The sequence below is a fragment of the Parus major genome, chromosome 3 (assembly GCF_001522545.3).
Source record: "Parus major isolate Abel chromosome 3, Parus_major1.1, whole genome shotgun sequence".
Lineage (NCBI taxonomy): Eukaryota > Metazoa > Chordata > Aves > Passeriformes > Paridae > Parus > Parus major.
The window spans coordinates 67,645,371-67,662,631 of record NC_031770.1 but is presented as its reverse complement, the minus strand read 5'-3'; the positions used below and the strand labels follow the sequence as shown (position 1 = coordinate 67,662,631).

The following is a 17,261-nucleotide window of genomic DNA, read 5'->3' as shown; positions in this document are numbered from 1 at the left end:
AACATTGTAAACTTTGACTTCACTAAGGAGAATGGTAATAAAATCACATCCTGTACCTCTAAAGTAATTTAATTTGTTACTTTATGCAAGCTATTTAAGCTCAGTTTCAGATGCCCACTCTCTTTGCCTGTTTTGTCTCCATGAATAGGGTCCATGTGAAATTGGTTTCTCAAAACCAGTTCTCTCTGGTGGGCTTGTCTTGTGTCTATTGCCTTTGTATTTTTTTGTACCTGGGCAGGAAGGGTGACAGAGGAGGTTCAGTCATTCCCTGGTACCTTCATAGCACGTGGAACTTTGGTGCTGCTTCTCAAGACTTAGCTGCCTCTTGGCCTTGCAGGAGGGGACTCTGATTCTTAGGGCTGCCCTGCAAATCACGCAGAGGTGCTGAGAGCTGTTCACGGTGGTGCAGCCACCATTTATCTGGGAGGGTGACATGCTGGAATGGACATTCTGTCCCCTGGTGTTTGCAGTTTCCTTTGGACAGTAAAACTGCAGGCTCACTCTGGGAAAGATAAGTAAAAGGACGAGGAGTCTTGTAGAAGCTGGACTTCCTAGAAGCTTTGTAGACTGGCTGGTCTCCAGCTGTATGAGAGCATCTCCTCCCTCAGACTCCTGCTTACAAACTGTGGTTTGTGCAATATCTTGTCCCATCAGGGGCCATCTGGGCTGTAATAGGGAACAGATCTCAGAGGAGTTATGTCCTGTCACATCCAAGGTGCCTTTGAGCATTCCTGTACTGCAGAGAAAGACTAGACCTTCCATAAACTCTTCAGGCAGTGTCACAGGGTCTTTGTGCATCCTAGTCTCTTCTGCTAGTCCCTTCATAGAGCTTGAGTTTTTGCTGCAGAGGTGCAAGGCCAGCAGGACTATTGTACATGGTGTAGTTCTACACAGGAAATGGCCACAGAAGTACTTCACTCTTTAGATTGTGCCTTGAAACTCCATTATTTTATCACATGATGAAAAAATCCCAGCAACACACCTCTCCCTCCCTTCCCCAAGCATTTAGGCCATGGTTCATTAAAAGCATTGTTTCCCCTAAATAAAGGCTTTGTTTCTTGTACTCATTTCTGGTTTTCTCCAGCCATCTATTCTCTTGCCTTTCATTTACTTTGTAAACTCTTGGAAGAAACAAGTTTTTGCTTGTTGATTTCTTTTTCTGACCTTAGTGTGATGCACAGTGAGGTCTTAGTCTATGTGTAGGACTCATTGGCACTTCAACAACACATCTCATAAGCCTTGGTAGTGGTAGATCTACTTGCAAATATATTTCATTTAGTCCTGTGGTTATACACTTTTCCAGATAATTTTATTTGCCTTCATCACTGAATCACAGTTGTTTATCTAACTGTCTTTAGGAATAATATTCTAAACAAATTTCCAGTTACACAAATTTAAAACTCTTTCAGGTTGAAAGAGTTGGCATATCTTCCATACAATTCAATATGAAGCTAAAATATTTCTTTCCAATACATTTTGAATTAGCTGCTTTTTCCTCTTTCTGTTTGGACCATTTTTTCCCCCATATAGGCAGGGACATTTCCAATATATATGTTAGTATAGATATCAAACATATTAGTTGTGACTATTACCTGTGCTAAAAAACCACCACTTGTGGCTGAAACTATTGTGGACTCACCTGGATCGAATCTTAATCATCTAAGAAACAAAGTACAGTTTTCACAATGTCTGTAAAGTTGGAGAGGTATCAAAAGTAGTGAAATTTTCCCATTATATATGGAAGTGGTTTTACTAACTCAAGTTTGTTCAGATAAAAGTAAAATCACATTCCTAATATGTATATTACAGTATAAATGCCTATTGTTGATTACTCATTATTGATATTCAGTATGATCTACATTTAGTAACGAAGTTAAAAAATTACTAATTCTTTTTCAGCAGATGTACTTGTTTAAAGTCATTAAGGTCTAGCATTAAGTCAAGTGAAATGAACTAACTCATGTCAGAATGGATATGGATCCTCAAAGGTATCTTTAATGACCTAGGCATCAGTTTAAATATTAGGTTAGTTACTAGAGAAATGTCTGTGTTTATAAAAAAAATCCCCAGTAATTGTAGTAATAGCTACAAAAAAGTTAATTGCATTCTTTGACCTGATAAAATCTAAATTAGTTGATTATGTAAATTGTTAGCATTTTTTACCATGTTAGATAAATACATTGTAAGATGTAATTAAATGTTTTTAAAATAGTTACCCAGTTGCTACCCAACTTTAGTTCAGCAACATAAAATCCTAGGTGAAAACAAGTATTAACTGGAAGCTGAAATTACTTGGTCTTCTAAATATTGTCTTTTTTTTTTTCTTCTTCTCTATTTTGCAGCATGGGTGAGCTCTCTTTCTATGGGAATGGTCTTCTTCTGTTCCCCAATAGTCAGCATATTCACAGACCTGTTTGGCTGTCGAAAAGTAGCTGTTACTGGAGCTGCAGTAGGGCTTGTTGGACTCCTTTCGAGTTCTTTTGTAAGGTAAAAAACTTAAATTCATAACTTTCAAAGTATTTTATCATTTTTTTAGTGATGTAATGTTGACCTAATCAACAGAAGGGGTAAAAAATGCTACTTTATTATCTGTAGAAAAATTGTTTTGTTTGGCTTTGTCTTTCAAACTATGACTTGTGAACTTTCAATTTAAAAAATATTTTTGAAAATGTAATGTTTATAAATAAAGTCAACAGTCCCTATTTAACAGGAATTTCGGTATGTAAATATATCAACAGCAAGACTAGTTCTGTAAGATCAGCAGCATTGTCCAGGATAAGCTTACATGTTTGCTTGATTTATGCTGTGTTTTAACAGGTACATAAACATTGTTGTTGTCGTCCCTTCTTGCTCTGTCCCCTTAATTTTCTTTTGAAACACTTTTAATTGTGAGAAAAACACAGTAGGGCCTCAAGGATGCTGTTAAACTTCTAGTGAAATTGGATGTTTTCTTCAGTTCTTACTGGTCCAATTGCCAAACATGGAGATAGAGAAGACCTTGGTATATTGACTATACTAAAGGCTTATTTGTTTTTTCTTCTAGTTTGCAATTAATTTTTATATTTCTTTTAATTTTTTTCATTTGTATGTAACTTTTGCAGAGTAAATCTCAAGAAATTCAAGAGCAACTGATTTGTTGAATGTAGCCTGTAGAAGATGAGGAAACAGGAAATTTAGTCATTGTCAGAAATTGGTTAGTGAAGGTAGGGTGTAAAAGTAGCAGGAAAATAATCCAGTTACCTCTCATTCTCAGACTAATTTTTTCCCCACTCTTAGCAGAATAAGTATAGGGACAATAAAGCCACATTCAGAAGAGCTTTCCACTTAGGTGCAAATGTGTTTATACAGGCAAAAAGCTTGTGAAAATGTCTTTTCTGTGCTTGTACTCTGCAAGAGCAAGATGTTTTGTAAAGGCTTTAAAAATATTTCAGCTTTACTAAACTTTGAAGAGCACTTTGAGAGATGAATTCTTGTAAGAGTACATGCCAGGTTGATGTGCATACTTGGTGTTTCATTATGTTACTCACACTAAAATGATTTATGCCCATGATGTTATCAGTTCATTAAAGGAGTATGGTTCAGATACAGAAGTCAGTGTTCTAGAAGTAAAATATTGTAAACCAGAAAAATGTTAGTAAAATGTACTGCTTTTGCATTGCACTAATTTCTTAATATAAATTTTATGTCTTAGGAAATTGAGATGTGTTTATAAGGCAGGACAATATTTTAATATGCATGTTGTGCTGCAGACTCTGAGTGAATTTTCACATGGAAGCAAAAATTCACTGTATGATGTTGCTCCTCTCATTTTGTAACTTCTGGTTTTATTTTTCCTGGTTACTTTCCATTAATAAAGGTAATAAGCCTTTCCCCCTTATGTTGTTTCTGGCTTATGTTGAACATCATCAGTTTCAGAAATTGATAGTTTAATAGAGTAAGTGACAATATTATGTTAAACAAGTAATTATTTTTCACTATAATACACAAAACCAGAGTTCCTGGAGTCAGATCTTTGTTAGTCAAATACTATTTTCTAAGTTGTTCTTTAATTGCATAGGAAGATTGTGGAATCTATTTTTGTACAGAGGAGTGCTGGCATCCTGTGATGAAAAGCACTACGTAAAGCATTCATGCTCCTTTAAAAAGAAAAAGTTTTTAAAAAGTTTAAAAAAAGTCAAAAAGGTTAACTGTTTTCCAGAAGTGCTTTAAAAGAAAGTGTTAACTGATAAAACAAGAGGTGAGGTTTCATTGTAAATATAGCATTAAAAATTATATAAACTCTCATATGTCAACTCAGAAAACTCATATAAATATTTCTTGCCCCCTGCCTCCATCTAAATGTTAAAAAATGTTTTCTTTCACTAACTTACACTACAACACTAATTTAATTAATTATACTGATGCTGTTACTTCATACTTTTAACATTTCTTGCACAAGTACTTTTTATTGATGTCACATATTTGTCGTCAATTTATTTCAGTTGTAGAGTAAATGGTAATAATAGTGAACTTTACGATGGAGACACACCTTACTATGAGATTTTTCATTTCTTATTAACAATTTTTTTTGTTCTTTCTTAGCATATTCAATGTATTTATCAAAACACTGAATTTAAAATATTTATTCAAAAGGAGACTATTTGTATTAAAAAAATTACTACCTAAGGAGTCTATAATTTATCAATATGTTACATGACAATATTTTGTCAGTATTTAAATATTTTATTTTTCAGTATTAATGATGTGTGCCATGTTTATTACTTTATTGTCATAACAAACTGTTTACTTGATTTTTCTGGGTTTGTGAGGAGAGTTCAGGATTACATTTGAGCTGCTAGCAATGAGGAAATGTGCAAATCAAAACAATACAATTTTCTTTGTAAAATAAGAATCCAAAAACCCAGCAATGGTTGAACCCAGCAATACTTACATTTGGCTAATTTGCCCAGACAATGATTTTTTAAAAACTTTTTTTTAGCCACACTATTTGATGTAATTATAATTGAATGTAATTTTTCTTTTTATTACCTGTTCAGTGAAGTCTATGAAATTTTTCTGTGGAAAGAGGTAGAATAGCTGCTGAATTAAGCTGATACAGTGCTATTTAACTGCAAGTATATATACAAATTCTTATTTACAGTAGTGACTTTTGTTGATTGATTGATTAAGTGTTTTGATGTCACTTCCAGGTGAATGAGCATCCACTGCCTTACAAAACACTAATGATTTGTTCTTTTCTTTTGGAACAGCACCATTGAGCCTCTGTATTTCACCTATGGGATCTTGTTTGCCTGTGGCTGCTCGTTTGCCTACCAGCCATCCCTGGTCATTCTCGGGCACTATTTCAAGAAGCGCCTTGGACTGGTGAATGGCATTGTCACCGCGGGCAGCAGCTTGTTCACAGTGTCACTGCCCTTCCTCCTGAGGGTCCTGATCGACACTGTCGACCTGTACAACACCTTGAGGGTCCTCTGCATCCTTATGTTTGTTCTGTTCCTGGCTGGATTTACATACAAGCCTCTTGTTCCCAACACCAAAGACAAGGAGGGAGGAAAGAAGGGAAAATTCAAATTACCTCCTGCGAGAAAGATTTGCAATTTCTCCGTTTTCAAAGTTCTCAGTTACCGAATCTGGGCTTTTGGGATCCCAGCTGCACTTTTTGGATATTTTGTGCCTTATGTTCACTTGGTAAGTGCACGTTTCTTCCTACGTGTGATGTGTTTGAAACTATACATACTTGCCTGCCTTTGTGTTATTGATTTAGAAAGCCATTGGTGATAGGAAGCCAGATTTAAACTGCAAGTTGTGTCGGGGAGAAATAAAAAATTAATTTAGTTGTTGTCTTATTGAAATAATTCTTTAATCAGAAGTATTAATTAAGCCAGTTAAAATCCTTGTTCTCAATGCAAGGTTTAAAATACTTTAACCATGAAAAAATAGATTTGAAAAATATTCTATGCTATTTCAAAGAGAATTCTTTATTCTGGTACACACCTGCATATGTTACTAGTAACACTTGTGTGTTTTTGGGGAAATGTGAAAGGAGTAAACAGTGGGAAACATATTAGAAGCGTAATTTTTGTTTCTTTGTATTGAGTTATGTTCAAGTGACAGTTTTTGGGATCTATTATAGTCACTATTTTTCTGGTTTATTAAAAGCAAAATACCTGGATTTTTCTGTCTCTCAAACTTCAGCCTTGTAGTTTACTAGTACAGCATTAAAATAACTGCTGCTCTTCCCCTGTCCCTCCCAGCTGCCAGGCGAGCTGTGTTTTACTGCTGTCTGCAGCAGCTGATGGGGCTTGGGCTTCTGGGGATGGGGAAGATGGCAATCAGCCATTTCCTGTACATGGACTAGAGTTGTTTGCCCAGCAGCTGTTTTTTCTGTAGTACACTCCTAAACTAAGAAATTTAGGTGCAGCTGGGAGATGTGTGCATTTGTATCAGGCTGGCTGGCACACCTTGCGCTGCTTAAATGGTGAATTATTGCTGGGCAGCTTGCTGGTGGTGCTCTCTAAACTGAGGTAGTGTAAACCAAAAGGCTTAAAAGGGAAAGGTGGGGAAAAAGCCCACAATCTCCAATGAGATGCTGCTTTGAGATCATCACATATCCTCATATTAAGAGTATTTGTTGATAGAGCGTGGGCTAGTAGAACTTAGTATGAAAACAGAAGGGTCATTTTAATATTCATTATTTACCCATGATAGAACACTGAGATTAATGATAATAATTATCTTCTGTCAAAAAATTGTCAATGCCTTAAAAGCTGGTTTTTATGCAATGTGACAAGTGGTTGTCACTGCTTCTGGTAATTGATTAGATTACTTACTCTGCATGAGATATTTATTTTTAAAATTACCTTACGGTGGGGGCTAGTGTGTTTTTGAGCAGCTGTAAACTGACTTGTATTAATGGTTAGTTCTTGTAACTTAGTTTTTAATCATGTAGATCTTATTGTATAACACTTCAAATTAGCCTGTTTCAGAGGACTATACAATCCAGATGACATCCTGTGCTATTTCCCCATGAGCTTTGTAGAGATGCTTTAAAATAAAACAAACTTCAGAGGAGTAGGAGTCAAGTGTTCTAGAATAAGCTTTTGAATTGGTCATAAATGATTCTTACCCCTTGCAGAGTACTGAAGAATAAGGCTATACAAACAGGCACAAAGAACTTCTAAAATATATTTATTGAACAAAAAGCTTGTGATTTTTTTTGAAGATGCTTGTATTACTGCTTCCTGATTATAAGTCGGACTAAAGCAGCTAGTTGGCTTGTAGAGGGCAAAGCCCCTTATATTACAGTATACTAGATAATATTATAATAATATAAGTTTTTTATAGGGTTCTCACTCTTGTGGAGTGCTTTCCCCCCATCAGATTGGCACAAATTCTGCTTAAGAAATAAATCTCTAGTATAGGAAAATTATTTGATTGGGACTGTTTCTAATATAGTGTTTGATAACACCACAAAACTTATTCCAGTGTACTGTTAGAATCTAGTATTTAAAAAATTACCTCAAAATTATATTAAGATACTCTTTTTGCTCAGAGTTTCAGAGAAACCATGATGCTTAAGTGTTAACAACATAAAATCTCCAATGGTAGATGGACATGTGCTTTGTGTGCCCCCTTTGAGAGGGGAAGATTTAACTCTTACTAAAATTTAGACCAAACAGTTCTGGTCAAAACCCTCCCTGACACCCACAAGTTTCCATTTTTATTTACTTGTATCTAAATTCTCAATTTTCCTTAAAGTCCCTGTCTTAGAGAAAGTGCATAAATCAGTGTTTATGAAGGCACAGCATGGATTGTGCCCTTCAACACAGATACTTCAGCTCAAGTAGATAGCTCTGGATGTTTCTTATCCCAGTTTTGTCTGCTTTTGATAAAAAAGCCACACTTTGCGTACTTCCAGCAGTACATAGAAGTATGTACTTAAAATATGTCAAAGGCTATAAGAAAAAATAAATTTTTTTCACTGGTAGATCTACCAGACCAGAGACTATTTTCCTCAGCTTTTGGAAATGAAAGTTGTTATTGCTTCATTGTTTATTGTATTTTTAAAACGGTAGTAATACTGGAAAAGGGATATGATCCATAGGCAAGTGACAGCTTTTGTTATGTTAAAATTCTTGAATTTTCCCCAGTGTTAGGGATGGCTGACAGCAGCCAGACTGCTAGACAGAGATGCTGGTTACAAGTGCCCTAAGAAAAAAACACTTATACAGTCAATGTCATGCCCTCTGAAGCGTATTGGGAAGGAGAATACATGCTGTAAATCCATGCTGTATTACTACAAGTAGTAAAAAAGAAGTGAAAACATTTTTGGGCTTTGAAACAACAGAATTAGCCAAGCCTTTTTAATTTAACTCTCTGCACTGTATTTGCTTTGCAGAGTAAAAGCTGCTGAAGTCAAAGGAACAGCCTGCTCATTAAACAGGCTCTAATTAAAATTAATTCCACTAACAAATTGATTATATGGCATTCTAGATAGGAACTGGTAACTCTTCCCTGCTCCTTGACATGAATCTTGACTGGTAGGTATCAGGCATCAGATTCCTTTTGGCTCTTGCAGGGGAGAACCAAAAGGGAGAGCTTTTCTTATCCCAGTTTAATTGGTGTCAAATTCCATTAATAGGTGTTCCATTACATGTAACTTGGGAATTGGGTTGAGATAAAGACTATAAATAAGTTTGGACTTAAGTTTGTTATATACTTTCAGCATTAATTGAGATTGTTGAAGAACATACTGATAAATCAAAAGATTACTAAATCAAATGGTTCTTCTTCCTCTCAATTTTAAAACCAGCCCAAACTAGTGATTGAGATTTTTTTTTTTTGTGCCTCTCTAAAATAGGCAGACAGACAAGTAAAATCCTTGCTTAGTCTATTTTGGTTTAAATTGTAAATTCATAACAGCAATCTGTGGAATTAATGAAAAATGCTCTTTCCAAGTGTTTTTAGTAAGGACTATCTCACAAGGAAATGAGTTATATTTGAAAGGAAGTATACCTCGTCTCTGTGCCACTTGTCCTGTGTTTGTTTCAATAACAAATAGAGAACTTCTGCTTTTTAGCAGTCTGATGTTAAGGGCTTAATGCTGTTCTCTTACCCTTAAAAAAATGTTTACTCAATCAGAATCATGCATCCTTAATTCTTAGGAGCTTGTTAGGTAATTTCTGTTAAAATTTGATACAAGGTCACATGCTCAGTAGCTTACAAGATGTGGTTGTTTTTTGTGCTTTATTTAGCAGGGTGAAAAGAAATACTGGATGTTGTCACTGTCTGGTCTTCAATAAGCAGTGACTAAATTCATTACCAAGTTACAGTATGAATTTAAGAAAATATTAATTATGGCACATTTACAGATAGGGGCCCAGTATTGTGCTATTTTGATTTAGCAATATTCAGCCTCTATGAGGAATACTGCTAGGACTGATAATATCATCTTATTAATGTCAGTGCAGTGTTTCAGTCCTGTAGTAATTTGTCTTGGACTGCTTACAAGTATGGCTTGATTTAGAAGTTAGTTTTCTTAAATGCCTCTTACTAATGATAGGTCCTGCCTTATTTATAGTATTTGTCCCTTGCAGGATGAAAAAGTTGAATTTAACAACCAAGTAGTTGGAAAAAAAAGTGCACATATTTATTATGTGTTCTACTTTTTAAAAAGCAACTGGATGGTAGATAATGCATTAAAAATCTGTCTTGATAAAGTTTACCTTTCTAAATTTAAATATTTGTTATGAGGAAAATACTCCTGAAGAATAACTAGATATATTTGAAAATCAGGCCTATGGTTTAAATATGACTGCAGGCTTGTAAACAAAGCTACCCATTAATTGATACGCAGTGTGAAAGTTATCATGACACTGACTGTCCTCTTAAAACTTCAGAGCAACTCAGGAAAAATATTTCAATATCTCTCACCTTGCTTTGCTGCCTATTTCTTAATTTACTGTGTAAATCTGGATTTTCTTGTTGAATGCTTATCCATGCTCATATTCCACAATGGGTACATAGTTGGATATGTAGAGATTTTTTGGTTAGCAGTAGCTATGTGGAGTGCATGTGTTCTCTGTCTGTTTGCTTTGTGTTTAAGAGATGAAAAAATGGTTTGTGTTTGACCATTTTTTCCAACAACTTTCTTAGGAGGATCTGTCTTGGTAGGCAAATAAGTCCTGGATTTAATGTCCTCCATAGAGAGATGCTGAAGATTCAATGTCTCGTTGCTTCTCTGAAATCTGCACGTGCCAGGCTCATCTGGACCTCCAGAGAACAGGGAAATGAGATTGCTGACCTAATGCTTAGTGAAAAAAGGTAGATACTTCTGCTGAGAAACAAAGCATCACCTTGGACTCTGCTCCAGGATTCTTGGAGAAGAAAACGCATCTCAGAATGAAAAGTAAAGATGCTTCCAAGCAATTTTATTAATGGGAGAACCATGAAGCTGGCTAGAGTTTCTGTAGAGTACATGTTAGTCAAAAGAAGTTTTTCATGCATATAAACAAACTCATTTTCTTGGCTGCATCACAAAATCAGACAACTTGGATAAATATTAGCCTGTCCTCTGGGTGGTTGTGTCTGTCTCCAGATCTTGTTTGTCACTTTGAAGTTGCTGAGTCTAGTGCTATGCCTACATAGTCTGTCCTTGGACAAAAAGATAGTGCTGTCTGGTGGTCTATGCTTCCTATCTTTTGCTGGAACATCTATTTTGTTCCTGCTCTTTAGATAAGAAAAGTCCTTTTCACTTCAGAAACATCATAATTAACAGGAGGACTGCTGATATGGATTAGAGCCGATGCAGACTTTTTTTGCCAGATTTGATTCCTTCCCCCCGCCTTCCGTAGCTTAAGTTCTGTGTCTTTTGTGTGATTTGACTTTTCTACAACTACTCTATCACCTTGGAGTACCTTTTTAAATCGAGCCTTGAGGATGGCTTGATCTTCAGCTCTGTCTTTGAGACATCTATTTTGGCTTGTCTCTGCCCATTTCTCATTCTCTATCAGTGATGTGCCTTGTTTTTGTTAATAAGAGATCAGATTCTGCTGTGCAAATTCAGTGTGTTTGAACCTTTGCCCCCTAAAATATGTGCCAATAAAATCTGTCTTGTGCAATCAGCTTGGAGAAATGAAGAGCCAAGTTCTTGTAAGAGCCTCTGTAGTTACAGCTTTCATAGGAGCTCGTCTGAAATTCTTTTATGTAATTTGAAAGCTGCATTTACTTCCACATAATCTGGAAGTTTCTGAAACTTATTCAGGACAAAATATTCTATCTATTTTGCCTATCACAAAATTGACATTTTCCACTTGTAAACTGTACTATACCCAGGAAAAAGCGTTGGGTTGTTAGGAAGAATTATATTGGAAAACATAAAGGGGGTATAGAAACCACCTAACATTCTTCAGGCAGATCTCAGCTGCTGTATTGGGATAAGCTATGATAGGATGGATCTCTGAAACACTGCAGTGTTTGATGTTCTGCCTAAGACGCTAATCATCATCCATAACATCTCTTACAAATATTTCTGTAACACTTCAAGCCTCCCCTGAGGGGAGAACACACTGATGTTGTGTTCCCTAAAGGTTGTTAGATGTGACATCTCTAAATTACATCTCCTCATTTGAGAAATGATTGTTTTAGCTTCTGCCCTTGTCCTCAGACAGTGGCAGTGGCTCCATGTTCTCTGCAGTGGGAGACTTGCCCAAGGAGCCAGAGCAGAAAGGATTTAACTTGCAATATGTGAAGCTGTTCAGGCTTTGCATTGTGTGTAAAGTCCTGATCCTACAACCTCTCTCCTCCCTTTAATTCTTATGCCCCTGGACTCCAAAATGGAGACAAATGGAAGCACAGAGATAAATGTTTTCCTCTGTGTCTGAGGGCAGAGCATAGTGAAGGGTCTGGTGTATATTCCAAGGACTCTAGTAACCAAAAATCTCTAAACTTTAACGTACAAAGTCTGCATATCCACAGTAAGGTGTATACACATAACACATCTTGTAATGACACATCAGTTCTTGGAAGGTAAGTACTGTCTGTTCTGTGAACCACCTGTATTATGTCATAAATTTGCTACTTTTTGAATGTTGTGTAAAATAATGTTGCCTATCCAATGGGTGTATCTGGATTTTATTTTTTTTTTATTCATACTGGGACAAAACAGCCTCCATCACTCCATTCACTTCCTTTAATGTGCTACTGTTCAAGGAACCTCTTCATTTCTTCAGGTCTCCTACATCAGTCATTTGTCTGAAGTCTACCACATCTTTTATTGTCCAGAATCTGATGTCAGTCTTGTAATGGTAGGAAAGTATCTTTTAAATTCTGTCCAGTACTAACCGTAACTGTGTGTCAAACAGATTTCTCTACACTGTAGATATTCTAAAAAAGCTAAAACTAGGTATAGCTGTCAGTTTTAGCACTATTACTTTTCTCATCCACTTAATCTATCACATTTCTTTCTCCAATGGAAGGCTAACAAGACACTGGTTTTGTAAAGGTCTGATGTAATTGTTAAGCAGGTATCTCTGAGACCCAAAATCTTCAGTGGCTCCCCATGCTTTACTTGCTTTTCTAATCTTTGCATTTATCTCCCTTCAGATCTCAACATCTGCTGCAGTTTGACTGCCCAGGTTAGTGAAAATTTCCCCCTTTATCCCACTTCTATTTTCCCATTTCTGTCATTATCCTGTGCACCCATTTCTTTTCCAGTATTCCTTAATGTTGACCTGGAAGTATTTATTCTTGCTTAGATTGTCCACTTTGGACATTAGGGGTGGTGGTGGGAAAGGAAATTAATTATTTCCTACTTTATACTTGTAATTGCTATTGAAAGCATAGTTTAGATATGTTTTTCAAACATATTTCAGTAGAAGACAAATAAACAATATAGGTACAGAAAGAACAGAAAAAAAAAAAAAGAATAAAACAAAGGTTTTCTGGGTTTTTTTTTGAAATAAAAGTAAATGAATTTTTTTTTAAAAACAATTGGGCAGCAGGTATGTTCAGGTACAAACCATGTGACCCTGAAGGATAAGAGCAAAGCAGTCTTCCTCAGGTCTGTGCAATACTGGTAGGTTGAAAAGTCTGAGTTTCATTGTGATTTCCTTTGTTTTTCTGTCTGTAACAGCACTCTACTTCATGTACTCTGGCATAGTACAAACTATTCTGAGAGCAGATGGAGTGTATAGTTCCAAGTCAGAGTAAATTGCAAAGTGTGTTATCCTTTTTGTTGTTGTTGTTTTAATCCTATTTTAATGGTAAACTCAAAATCCTGTCTTTGGATGTTTGAAACATCTTGTCTTGAGCTGAACTCTTCACATGCCTAGAAGCCTGAGATCACAGCTGCTTTTGCCCTGCTGTCCTCATACAAAGTAACAAACATTCATTGCCAAATTCCTTCACTCTCATACAGACCACCTTTTGTGTCCAGTTCCTGCTCCAAGAAGATCAGTATGGAAAACTTCTTTGCTTTTTAAGTCCTATTCAGACTTGTGAATATCTCGCCATGTGTTTTGAATCTTCCATTGAGGAGATCTCAGAACCTAGCTCTTTCTATTTGATTGTTGTAATTGTCAAGCTCTGAGCCATTTTTCAGGTTCCTTTCTGATGATTGAGTTAAATTTTTCATTACTACTGAGCAGAACATTTGCTAGAAATGGAGAATTGGTTTTGGGTTGCTCCAGGCAGGAGAAGAAAAGGGAACCTAAATGTCTGTATTTCTGTATAAGGAGGAGCGATTATCTTTGTCATCTTTTTCTTAGGATTTAAATGAAAATTTGACTACTTGATTCAATCTCTCAAGGCCCTGATCCGGTAGATACTTGGCAGTGTGTTTAGGACTGTCTTAAAGAATTGAGACAATTGAGAGCTTTCTTCTGTTCCCCAGTAAAATGAGTCAGGTGCTTCACCCAGGTCTGTGAAAGCTTGAGGGGGATTATGACCATGTCCACAAGTAGATCTCTAATTCTGAAGTGCTATGGATGCCCTGGGAATTCTGTGGTGGTTGAATAGAGGTTTGAGAATCTGTTTGGATTTTACTTCTTAGGCCCTGTGGTTTGAGGAGTTTAGTTTTGAGAGATGTGATATAAGTAGAACAGATGCTGTTGAGCAAGGACAGCAGCCTCTCTTAGGACACGTCAGTAGCACTGGACAGTATTTGTACAGGATATCCTAATCAATTTCTCTGATATTCCATAATTTCTTAATCATAGCATATCATATAATGTGCTCGGTTTTAATCACATAAATTGTAAACTGATAGCGTTTTATTACATTGGTGAATGCCACAAGGATTTGAAAAGAATTACTTAAGTTTTTGCAAGTGCAATGTAAGTGGTAATGATAGAAAATTCCTTCCTTCAGTCACAGGTTTCCTTTTAATCAAATGTGCAGCAGAGTTTTACCAAGCTTAGAACTAAATTAAAAGTTTTTAAGTTGTAAGACTCAGTAAATATATATCTGTGACTATTCTAAGACATCCTGCAAATCACTTTGGAAATCATAGAAAATAAGACTTGGAGGTATGCTGGTACTTTTTCCAATTTACTCAGCTTTTTTTTTTTTTTTGAATACCAACTTACTGTGGAGTAGGACCTTTTTAAATAATACTTTTAAAAAAATCTTTATTCCTAAGTCATGATTAGCAAATTTTTTGGTTGCGAGGTCTATTTTTTGGATTCTGTACACGTGGTCCATATAATAATGAGTAATGAATAAAACAGGACATAAAAAAAAATTTATCAGCTGAGCAGTATGTAAAGGTCATGTCATGTCCTGAATTTATGTATTTTATTATTCTTGTATTACACAGGCATTCTAAACTGGCTCATAAGAATTATGAGATAATTACTAAATGCTGGCCAAAGTCAAGATTTGTTGTATCTGCCCTTCCCTCTGTAAGCAAGTTTTGCTCTCTACCATGTAGTAGAGGTAAATTAGGGAAATTGTGGTTGGTTGTTTTTCCTTTTTCCCCCACAAATCTGTGTTGGTCCTTAGTTTGAGATGTTACCTGTTAGAGGTTTAAAAATAGTTCTGCTGTTATTCTGGAAATTCAAATTCATGTGATTGACCTGTAACTCTCTAGGATGTCCTGAGAGTAGCTGATTTTGGACATAGTTGAGTTTTGAGCATAAAATAGGCCTTGGAAACACTGCTTTAAGCCACAAGAAACAGATAGAGCTGAGACTGCAAAATATGGATTGTAGTCCTGAATAGGAATAATTTTAAAAAATGTTTTAAAAGGATAAGTTTTATCCAACAATTTACCTCTCATCCCTTGTGTACATAGCATTTCATTTCTTGTGGATCCCTGACTTCATTCTGCATCCTTGTGCTCAGCCACTGTGAGCTTCCAAAGATGCCTTATTTGCCTTATCCATCTTTCTGCTGCTACCCAAGCCACTGGTTTCCTTCACATGCCATTTAGGATAACACTAACAGCTCTAAGATTTTTTAAAATAGCTATTATTATTTAGGGTATATGGCTTCAGGACTAGCTATTTTTTGAAAACAGAAAACAGAAAAACCACAAAAGCAAAAAACACTTAAAATTATTTTCACTAATTGTCAGCCTTGAGTCTTTCTGAATTTTTAATGTTTAGGGTTTTTATGTTAAAAAGGCTTAACAGTTAACCTGTTAACTTTAGTGTTCAGTTTTACTTAAGAAATTCACATTATGTTTTTTCTGAATCTTCATAGTGCATGAATTATGCTGTTTAATCTGCTTTACTCAGTGAAATAAAAGAAAATTTCCCCATTGGCATGTAATGAATCACCTTGTTTATTTAACTTTTTCCTTGTTCTTTACATAGTTTGAATTGACAAGAGATAAAAAATGGTATTACCACTTTTGGGGCAAGTGTGTAAGCAGGAATTATTTGAAGATCTATATATGAATATTTGTGAAGACAGCTATTGTATATATATAGAAATTACCTCAGGATATTGGCACTCCCTTAAAAATTGATCCAGGTTAGGTGTTAGTAATGCTATTTCTGTCTCTTAATATGAAGATCATCTTTTCTGTAAAAGTGCAGGAGTTGCTGGCTCATTTAGCTGTTTTTTTGCTCACCAATAAAATTTTCTTTGGTCGAGTCTGGACTAGAAATGTATTTGCCTTGAATGATCTTCCTGGTGCCCAGTATCATAAAGCTCACTGGCAACCAGGTTTCTTAGTCTGTTTCTCACCCTCCTTAACCCTAATTTTTGTGGTGAGTCTGTATGTTGGAGAATAAACAGTGACTTATCCAGAGTTACTTTATGCTCTGCTTTTTAGCACTTTCTGAAACTTCCAATCATCCAGGACAATTGACTGCAAAGAAAGAGGTAACCAGTCCTGGCTACAGTGTTGATCCAGCTGATGGGATGGCCAGGGTGCCACCTGGACTTGGCGGACCTACTTCTCTCTGGCCTGGAGATAACTAAATTGCACAGAAAGTGAGAAAGTTATGCACAGTCTGTTCCTGTAGGCCTTCCTGGAAATGGGTTGGGGTGTTTCAAGGCTCTTTGGTCCTGATCCCACCCTACAATCCATACTGGCTTCTCGACCTCATTCCTGTGCTTGCACCGTTCTGTTGCACTTATCTCCAGGAGGCAGAACAAGGACATTTGTCCTGGAAAAGAGCTGCCCTACCTTTGTATGGCCCCCTTCTCCAGCCACACACTGTTCTTTTTCACAGTGTTATTGCCAACAATCCTTGGCTGTTATTACCAACAATCCTGGGTTGGCTCCACAGCTATCTGGCTATCAGTGTTTGAGGCATGCACATGAGCCCCCTTATCTTCTGGGCTTCTACACCCTCTCAGCTCTTTCAGGAAACTTAATTTGGAGCAGTTAATAATATTTCTAGTATATGAATGGTACTCTCTAAGCATTTCCTTATATCCTTATGTTTGCTTTCAGTGGAACTGTCAGATGCAGGACTTGCATCAGTAATTGAAGAAAATGGTAGTTTTAATGTGCTCAGAGTTTCCTAGGTTATATGTTGCTGTTGGCCGTCTCTTTTGGCCAGAGAGACTATTGCATTTAGCCTACTAAAGCTTTGCTTGATTGAGAATTCCCAAAATGGAATATACATGGGAGGAAATTGGTTGACAGAATTATTTCTTACTGGTTCATAACCACTTTTTTCAGATTCAGATTCTTTGTGCTTGGAGAAAAAGGAGCTACAGCTTTGCTCAGATTGATGTCTGTCTAGTTATGAATTTTTGGATTGGGTTCTTTTTCCCTTTGAACTGAAGATTGATGAGAGGGAGGC

The 17,261-nt window shown here is 36.2% G+C and overlaps 1 protein-coding gene across 1 annotated transcript in view; it reads left to right on the top strand.

The window, feature by feature from the left end:
- Positions 1-17,261, top strand: part of SLC16A10 (solute carrier family 16 member 10) — a 65,686-nt gene that overhangs the window by 36,834 nt on the left and 11,591 nt on the right. The window contains exons 2-3 of the mRNA XM_015620913.3: positions 2,343-2,487; positions 5,250-5,688. Coding sequence (XP_015476399.1) covers positions 2,343-2,487; positions 5,250-5,688 — 584 coding nt within the window. The remainder of the gene's footprint in view (positions 1-2,342; positions 2,488-5,249; positions 5,689-17,261) is intronic.